The sequence below is a fragment of the Dicentrarchus labrax genome, unplaced genomic scaffold (assembly GCF_905237075.1).
Source record: "Dicentrarchus labrax unplaced genomic scaffold, dlabrax2021, whole genome shotgun sequence".
NCBI lineage: Eukaryota > Metazoa > Chordata > Actinopteri > Moronidae > Dicentrarchus > Dicentrarchus labrax.
The window spans coordinates 5950132-5960027 of NW_026136719.1; the positions used below are offsets into that span (position 1 = coordinate 5950132).

At 38.8% G+C, this 9896-nt stretch overlaps 1 protein-coding gene across 1 annotated transcript; it reads left to right on the top strand.

Annotated features, from left to right (window-relative positions):
• Positions 1–2659: 2659 nt before the first annotated feature.
• On the top strand, positions 2660–8636 carry LOC127351566 (photoreceptor-specific nuclear receptor-like). The gene is made up of 8 exons (XM_051379228.1): positions 2660–3155; positions 3787–3937; positions 4731–4834; positions 4946–5248; positions 5932–6110; positions 6642–6882; positions 7435–7540; positions 8090–8636. The coding sequence occupies exons 1-8, from the start codon at positions 3062–3064 to the stop codon at positions 8220–8222; spliced, it is 1311 nt and encodes a 436-aa protein (XP_051235188.1). The 5' UTR covers positions 2660–3061; the 3' UTR covers positions 8223–8636.
• The last annotated feature ends 1260 nt before the right edge of the window (positions 8637–9896 follow it).

Consider the following 9896-nt stretch of genomic DNA (forward strand, 5'->3'; position numbering starts at 1 on the left):
CAATTTCAGTCATAATATCACAGTTACAACCTCAAAAATAATTAGTTACAAGCACTTTTGTTGGCAACCGCCTTTGACTTTTACAAACAAGTGTGTGGAGTAGCAGAAAAGTACATTTTCAGCTCCTGACAACAAGTTCATTTGACTTGTATGTAAAATGTATTTTAATTTTAACTTATTACATCAAAATGTCTTTGTAACTGACTTCATCAAGAACTTGAGTAATTTTAAGTAAGAGACACTTCATTTTGTAATTTTCTATTTTTGATGTGAAAACAAAATACCCAGTAAAAAGTTATTTATCAGGAATGTTTATGTAACTTATAAAACTAAGTTAGTGCCACTTGCTACAGTAAAAACTGAGCTTGTGTTACTTAAAAATGTTGATGTAATCAGTTTCAACAATTGTTTGAGTTAAATGAACTTATATAATAATATTACTTTTGAAAAGAGTAACAAGTGACATTACATTTTTTGAGTAACCAGCTCAACACAGTTGAAGTGAGTTGTGTTAAATTGTTTTCTGATATACAGATTGATGTAAAATAACCGATTGTTCAACATAAATCAATCAACTCTCTGTTTTATATGATTAATGGATCTCACAACTTAATGATTTAAGGTCCCTTTCACTCAAATATCAGTGTTTTCTTTTTGTTCTTACAGTTGAATGTTTGAGCATCACAGTGCAGAGTTTGACACTAAAAATGTTTTCACATTCATCTGCTGAAAGTGGAAAGTTTCTCTGAGCTTTAAGGGAGCGGCAAATCTCCGTCCAGTGTTCAACTTATACAAGTTCGATGTAGAGACTTGACCTGAGAATGAACTTAACAGTGAAGTAGGAGACATCTTGTGTCTAGCAGGAAAATAATTTGCATATTCATAGTTTCAGGATTTTTAAACAAGATAAAAGGAGTAGATTACTTTTCAAGGATTTTAATGTGGAAATTATAAGTTTTTTGCACACAAAAAACCAAACATATCAGGTAAGTATTATTGTTCCAAGCAGACTATTGTGTAATACATTTCTGGAGGGGGTCATGAGTTCAAATCCCCCCTTTGAGAGCTATAAAAGCTGTAAAATTCCTTAATGTTTTATTTTTATTTTACTTGATTCAAATGTTTTTATATAAATTCAAAGTTAGATTTTATGTGATTGTCTAACTGCCAAAGCCCATAAATTCCATAAAATATAGTACATATGTAAATATATTAGTCTCTTTTAGCTCATTGTTTTGGTTTTCTGGCCTACAACAGGCAGCTAAACACATTTTTTCTCAGTAGCGGCGGAGACAAAAGGAGAGTGAATCCTGGACGACTCGAGTTGGACATCAAAGTTTCCTGGCAGCAGCAGCTTGATAAAGGGGACAATATGTCAGATGTTGTGGTTAATGCAGCTTTAACGTGTTCATATGTCCAATCTAAGATCAGAGTCATGAGCGCAGTTATTATTAATTACGAGCACAGAACAAACAGCAAACAGAAAAACAAACAAACAAAGAGTCAGTACAGATGCCAGCGCACAGATGTCAGAAACATGGCCGCCCGCGTCCTCTTCAGATTAAGATCATTCACTCGAACCGCTCAACTGTGCGAAGAAACAGCCGATGAAAGCTGAAGCAGGAAGTTGAATGAACGTTAGACCACGAGAGGATGATCACGGCGTCCTTTAACAACAGCAGCGTTGTTTGACACCTGCTTTCAGTTTCAAAGCTGAAACACAATTGGGCTTTCAGAGAGTATTTTAATGGCTTGTTTGTCTTTGTTTTGAGGCCTTTTCTTTTCTTAATCATAGAAATAATGTCGGCTGCTTTTCATTTTGCCCCAAATTGTCGGACGTTTTTTGTAAACAGCAAAGTCAATTTCATTTAAATATGATTGCAGATCTGCTCCTCATTCATTCTCTCCCTGAGTGTTTTTTTATACGCTGGTTCTTCGTCCTCGACTACCAAACTGCTGCCTATATATGTAAATGCCACATGTCTGATGATTAATAATAAATGCGAGACCCTTATGAATGAGCTGAATTAGGGCGGCCCAAAACATCAGCCATTCAAAACCCCTATTATTCCCTCTGTGACCTTTCTCTCCTGGCAGCCAGAGGGAAGCGGATGATCTCTAGTTTGTCAAAAAAGAGCGAAATGGGAGTTAATAGGCAGCTCCTCAGCAAACACTGGGGGTCATTATGAATGGGAGGCAATCACACAGATCAAATATACAGCAGGGATGGAGGGGGGGAAATGGAGCTGGAAGTTGGAGGCAAAAGAAGGAGGAGGAAATACAAATTGAAGAGGCTGGTAAATATAATAATGTGCATGTAATCATCCCTTTAAATGCAGATACCGAAGAGGAGTGTTGACTGATGGATGCCCTCGTGGACAGAGGAGACACGAGGAGACGGAGCTGGATGGGAACTGGTCTAAAGTTACAACTCCTCTACCAGAGAGCCGGAGTTTTAGGAGTCATCGCAGTTTCCTTTGTCTCCCTCCTGTTGTTGTTTGCAGACGGTGACGAAGATCCGAGCACCAATGTTCCTCCAATGTGACTGATTGATCCAGTAGATGAACAGTAAAGATTAAGAGGATGACAAATAAGCATGCTGCTTACACAGCGCATGGGGCTAATCCTCCCCCTTCCACCCCCCAGGGCTCCCTTTTGAGGAGCTGCCACCGAGGAGCACCCACAGACAGTGACGGACCCCGACAGCCAGAAGGGAGGACTCACAACCTGTTGACGTTACAACAAGTAGTAGGAGTTTGAGCTCATGGCAGGACCCCAGCCCATCTACATCTCCACACCAGAGGCTGCAACACAGTAGAGGCTCTGCAGGGGACTCAACCCGCCATCTGCCTACTAGGGGGACCACTGGAGGCCTGACAGCTACATATTTTCTGTCTCTACAAAACAAAACCTGAAAGGAACTTGAACTTTTTTTGTGTCGATTCTGGACGTTGTATTTAAAAAAAAAACTTCAGAGAAGAGGACTAATAGTTTTTCAGCAAAGTTTCTTAACTTCATTCGCTTCAGAAGACGTTTTTATTTTTAAAAAACATTGAATAAAATGATGGAGGATCACCTGCCGAAGATCCCCATGATGTCCTCCGCTTCCCCCACCGAGTCTTCTGGGAGCGGCGGGACTGACGACTGCAGAGGAGGTAAGAGTTTCACCAGGAGCAACAGGTGTCCATAAAGCCTGACATATGGGACCCAAACCACCTTGATTTTTAAATTATAATTTAAGTTTGAGATTCTCGGGTTTGACGTCCCAGATGAACTGTATCGCGCTTTCTATCTGTTTAAATATTTAACTTGTTGAATTTAACAAGTTTCTTTAAACACCACACAAGCATGAAGTAAAACTAAAACATCATAAATATGCACATAAATCCCATTTTTATTCAAATAAAAGTTCATAGCTCAAAGCTCACATTTCTTAAACACAAATATTCTTAATTAAAGTAGAAGCAAAGCCTGAATAAATATTTATTATGCAACTGTAAGCAACGCTATCTGAATATATGTATAATTAATGGGTTTATTTGGATTAATATCAGTATCCCTGCATCGTTTGTGTTAGTTGTTAATCTGCCTGCAGCCATTTATTGTTTTAATTTCATAATCATCCACTAAATGAGATTTTCAGACCCAAACGTCTGTTGCAATATTGACTCGAGCTACGTGCAGACTGGGCTGAGAGTACAGATGGCAGGCACATGTGTGAAACAATACCAGAATACATGAATGGCACTAACTGACCTGCCCTGTGTGACTGTGTTTGGCTCACAGCCAAGAGTCCGGCCCCGGGGAAAGCTCTGAGTCCGGCCCTGGTCTGCAAAGTGTGCGGGGACACCAGCAGCGGGAAACACTACGGCATCTACGCCTGCAACGGCTGCAGCGGCTTCTTCAAACGCAGCGTGAGGAGGAGGCTCATTTACAGGCAAGAGAACGCTGCTGGACAACCATGTGTTTGTCATGATTAACAATGTAAATGAGGTGCATTATGGGAAGTTAAGGACAATTCAAAGTTGACATCAACATTGTCACAACATTAAATTTGGTTATATCCAGTAAAACCACACATTTTGTATAATATCATACAGCAAATTTTTGTTTTAGTTTATTAATATGCTCTGTCCCTGAGAAATAAATGAATAAACATTGCTGTAAATATGCCAGAATTTGCCAAAAAATTTAAACATTGTTGGTATAAATTCAATAAACAAGTTTGAAACAGTAAGAGCAGTGATTTTTAAACTACACCAAACGGTAAGCCAAAATCTTCAGGCACACCAGTATTCATATCCGTGCAAAATAACCTCTATAACATGTGTTATCGCTCATTAACATTTATTTTAATTGACTAATGCCAAATAAATTTGCAACAACTATAAAATATTTATTAAATAATAATTTACAGCAAGGCAGAAACACACCACGGCACAGAAATAAAGCAACAACAGATCAATAATATATATGTAATATAAATGTATGTTTGTGTTACATAACCAAAAATCCCCCAAAATGTTACCAAAAGTGTTGACAACCAAAATATTTAAAAGATCACTGCTTGGTTGACCCCATAGTCCACACTTATCTGTGCAGGTAGTAACAGGTGGTTTTTATTTCAATATAAATGTGTCATGAATGAATCTCGTTTCACCATAAATTTGTCTTTCTGTAATTATTACACAGTGTTTCAGTTTTTAAAGTCTTGTCTGTGGGGTTAACAGGTGCCAGGCTGGAACAGGCATGTGTCCAGTGGACAAAGCTCATCGCAACCAGTGCCAGGCATGCCGGCTGAAGAAATGCCTGCAGGCGGGCATGAACAAGGACGGTAAGTGTGTGGAAATCAACATCACAAACGTTCACCGTCGCCGTAAGAGATTCACTGTCTGTGAATCTGTGTGAGGTTAAAATTAAACCTCCCTGTCCTTCCTCACTGCAGCAGTGCAGAACGAGCGGCAGCCCCGCAGCACAGCTCAGGTCCGCCTGGACTCCATCGACGTGGACCCTGAGAAGGAGCACCTGGCCACCACACGAGAGCCCACCTCCTCTTCTTCATCCTCTTCCTCCTCTTCCTCCTCCTCCTCCTCCAGCGGGTCTGTCATCACGTGGCCCCACATCACCTCCTCCATGTCCATCACCTCGTCTGTCGCCCCCCAGCGCTGCATCAGTCCCCAGAACAACCACCGCTTCATGGCCAGCCTCATGACGGCCGAGACCTGCGCCAAGCTGGAGCCCGAGGACGGTGAGGAGGGTTTAATATCTGAGAGCAAGGCCGCTTGCCGGAAGTTACACTCAGATCAGATTAGTTAGACTCATTTTATTGTGCAGTTTTATCAAATAATCTTCAAGCTTCCACACCTGTAACTGAAAACCACAAAAAACTACATTTCAGGAAAACTTTGTCCCCATAAATTTAAATATTTGTGGTAGAAGCGGGACAAATTCATTCAGAAAAGAGAGAGAGGGAGAGAGAGAGGTGGTTTTATTGGACGGGAGAGGCAGAGGGGCGGGGTTGATCAAAATCCTGTGACGTAAGCTTATAAGTGGATTCCACCTTAGGTCATAATCACTGAATTATTGCCTGTTTTAGTTGTATTGATTGTGTTTTAGAGTGGATTTTATTGTGTTTATTGCACATAAATCCACTCTAAAACAATAAATCATACAATAAATGATAACATACAATAAATACAACCAAAATATGATAACATGCAGCATGTAAGCAATCCAGTATTCGCATAAACAGATAGCATGCTAACAAGATAAAAGGCCAAATGTTACAAAAGCATGACTTTACTTACTAGTTTGAAATATTTATTCTAAATTAATATTTAGAATAACCAAACCAGGACCTGACCCAGGCCTGATGCTGGTAGCAGAAGATAAACTGAACTCAACCCTGACTTTGTGTGTTTTCTGCTTCAGTTGACGAGAACATTGACGTGACCAGCAACGAGCCGGAGCGAGCGTCCTCGGAGTACCACATGGCTCTGTACCCGTCCAGCTCCGAAAATGTGTACGAGACCTCGGCGAGGCTACTCTTCATGTCCGTGAAGTGGGCCAAGAACCTGCCGGTGTTCTCCAACCTGCCCTTCAGAGACCAGGTGGGACATATATTCTCAGACACATTTACAACATACATGATTTAAATTACTACATTTTCTCTATTCAGATTTTATTTAAGAGTTTCAAAATGATTCAGTAAATAAATAATTTTTTTTTTTTATTTTTTTTTTTTTCTTCTTTTTTTTTTTTTTAAATAATTTTTTTTTTTTTTTTTTTTTTTATTTAATTTAGGGGGGAGAAAAAAAAAAATAATATAAAAGATCCAAATAAAAACTTGTGATATCTGATCATTTTGAGTTGATTTTGTATCTCACATAGTTTTTATAACTAACTTTCTAAGAAAACATACAAAACATAATTATCATAATTTCGAATTCAACATTTTTAAATACTATTATTTTAATGACAAAATGAAACAAATAATAACTGTGAAATATTAAGTCATATTTGTGACAACTTTTCATCTATAAATTATATCTTTATATCTCTGTTTTTTGGCAGTAACAGGCTTCCATATAACCCCTTTGTGCAGGTTTTTAAATGAACGTCTCTTGTTTGCGTCCCACCAGGTGATCCTGCTGGAGGAGGCGTGGAGCGAGCTCTTCCTGCTCTGTGCCATCCAGTGGTCTTTACCGCTGGACAGCTGCCCGCTGCTCTCTCTGCCTGACCTCTGCCCCGGCATGCAGGGCAAAACCAGCTACACCAGCCTGGACCTGCGCCTCCTGCAGGAGGTCTTCAGCCGCTTCAAGGCTCTCGCCGTCGATCCCACTGAGTTCGCCTGCCTCAAGGCCATCGTGCTCTTCAAGCCAGGTGAGTCTCATTATTGCACTACAGTAACAAGATGAATCAGTAATTGACTACTAAAGCGCAGATTAGCTTTAGGTTTTCAGATGGTGATATAATGGTTTTTATCTGATGGTAATAAACAGTTTGGACTTTAAGAGACTTCCTGTTTTTTTCTCTTGCGCCTCCCTCTGGACAAATTATTAAACCCAGTTTATTCCTTTTCACTTCAGACAGTTAAATAAAAAATAAAAATAAACAATAAACTACAACTCCAGTAAAGCAACTAAATGTGATACAAAAATGCTAATTTGAATAAAAGATGTTGTTTTTCTCACAATTTGTCCAGATAGATGTTTGTTGCATTCAGTTTAGTTACCATGGTCATATTATTTCATAGATTCAACACAAAGTGACTCTTTTTAGGCTCCTTTTTTGGAGCAGTTTAGATAGAAATACTGCAGCTGTCAATATTAATGAGTGTAATATGTGCAGAGGGTGACATCAGATCATAAAAAACAAAGTGCAACAGTATTCGTCTGAACTTGTGTGACTCACGTTGGTGTTTCTTCTCCACAGAGACTCGTGGTTTGAAAGATCCAGAGCAAGTGGAGAACCTGCAGGATCAGTCTCAAGTGATGCTGGGACAACACATCCGCTCGCACTACCCCAGTCAACCAGCCAGGTAACAGCCAGTCTTAAAACAGAAGGATTTAAGGGATTAATGTTTTAGAGCCACAAAACATGCAAATGACAAACTCTTATTCTTTCTACTCGTTTAAAAACAAACTCCCTGAATTTTGAAGAGCATAGTTTGGGATTTGGTGGCACTGCAACCCTAAAAATAAAAGGGATTTGGAGTGTACCTTTAATTCACTTCACTACAAGCAGATTAAAAAACATACCTTAGAGTAAACTTGCTCTGTATTTCTGCACAGGGCCTCAGAAGCCCTGCAGTTTCTGGGAAGGATTTGATTAAATATTAGTTATTTTATTGGCCAGTTATTAAGACGTTTAATAAAAATGCAACTAAATAACCTCTGTAGATGTAGTCAGACATCACAAAAATTCAGTATTAAGACCTTAAAGACTTGCTGACTTGAACTTGAAACATGCACCAATAGATGTTAAGTGTTTTGAGGTGGCTCTTAAACATGTGACATCTTGTTGTTGTGTAAATAAACACATTGTGCAGAGGTTTGATTTCCTGTTTGTTTCTCGTGTGTAATTTTAGGTTCGGAAAGCTGCTTCTCCTTCTTCCCTCTCTGCGTTTCGTGAATTCGGAACGGATAGAGCTGCTGTTCTTCCACAGGACCATCGGAAACACTCCCATGGAGAAACTGTTGTGTGACATGTTCAAGAACTAAAACTATGACCCAGAAACCCATGCAGTCGTCAGTAACCTCCAGGTTTGGAGGGGTGATATTTGACAGATATTTGCTTTGTATTTCTGTATACATATCAGAGATTCTGCGTGCTGTTATTTTTTTTAAAAAGGCCACTTTATTGTTTGTTTCCACATCAGGTCATTCTGAAAATGCAATTCAGTTCTTATCATCATGCTTGCTGTCTATTTGTATCATATTTAGACTCGCGTCTGAAGTGACTCACGATCACGTTTTGTCTTCTAGTATTTCTTTTATTCTTGTGTTTTATTTTTGTGACAATGCAGATCTTTATTTGTTTGGTGATAGATGGACTGTATATCCCTGCTGTCATTAATGTGACTGTTATATTCATGTTGTCATGCCTTCGAGAAAGTAAAACTTGCTTGAAAATTGTTTTGGATTCAGTTTTTTAATGAGTGTCACACCTCACATGAGATGATGTAGCCTTCAGACTTTCACAAATAAAAGGGAAATAGTTCCTCATGCATGATTTAAAGATATGTATGTGGATGAGTTTACTGAGACCTGGGCTCTCCAATGCAGAGACTCAATCAAACAGCGCCCTCTTCTGTCTGCTTTAACACACACACAACATAATCTCAAACAAAGCCCTAAGTATAAAATATAAATTGGAGTTGAGTCCCTTCAATTTGAGTTACAGATTTCCACTGTTAGAATCAATATACCTTCTTTAGACGAGGCCAATTTCTTACTTTTATATTTTAATTACTGTATGGAAGAAAAACATATTGAGTTAAGGGCCTGTTACTAGATGCAAACTGGAGTCCTGTCTTTGGGTAATAAACCTGCCTGGAGAGGCTCTGTGGTCATCTTGTTAAGAGATGGATGGATATAGTGAAAGATGGGGGGTTTACATGAGAAACAGTACAGTACAGACAGGCTGTCATTTAAAAAATCATAAATAAAAAAGGAGAAATAGCATTTATTTTTGCATTTAACCAATAATGTGTGAAATGATTATTGAGGCAACAGTGTTTTAACCATGATTTAACCATGAACATCGGCCTGTAAGCTCACACCCACTGGGAGAACAATGACCAAACATCCAGTCCACTATGTAAATGTGCCACATTCAGCCATACAGGCTAATTTTCATTTGCAGTGCCTGATATACATACGAAACGGCCTTAAGAATGAAGTGCTGTTTATACGCCATCCCATCCCATGATATCGCATTTATTGAACAGATTACAATTTGATGTGTGTACAATTTCATGGCAATCCATCCAGTAATTGTTGAGATATTTTAAGTCAGTAGTCGGACTGACTGACATGCTGCTAGCATTGTTGAAAATATAACTAACTAACATCACTATAAAAAGACTCTCGACTTCTTTGTGATCCACTCAGTTGAAATTTGTGTAAATTTAACGGCACAAAACTCATTTTATTAAGGTAAATGTACAAAATATGATATATATATATATATATATGTCTTCTATGCTCTGCATAGTGACAGTCTCACTGTAATACTGAAATTAAGTGTTCTCCACTTTGAAATGAGATGTGAAAGCAGATAGTGACAATTGGTGGACATCAAACAAATGTCAGCTTGATAAGAGACGTCACTCAGTATTACTTTTACCGTCTGATTCAAACACATGAAAAACACCAGAGGAGCAGGAGTGAACG

What these genes read in the sequence shown, in the direction of transcription:
- LOC127351566 (XM_051379228.1), top strand. Translation starts at nt 3,062, where the DNA reads ATGATGGAGGATCACCTGCCGAAGATCCCCATGATGTCCTCCGCTTCC. An exon ending in GGCGGGCATGAACAAGGACG is followed by an intron (nt 4,835 to 4,945) that starts GTAAGTGTGTGG and finishes TCCTCACTGCAG; the next exon opens with CAGTGCAGAACGAGCGGCAG. An exon ending in CATCGTGCTCTTCAAGCCAG is followed by an intron (nt 6,883 to 7,434) that starts GTGAGTCTCATT and finishes TCTTCTCCACAG; the next exon opens with AGACTCGTGGTTTGAAAGAT.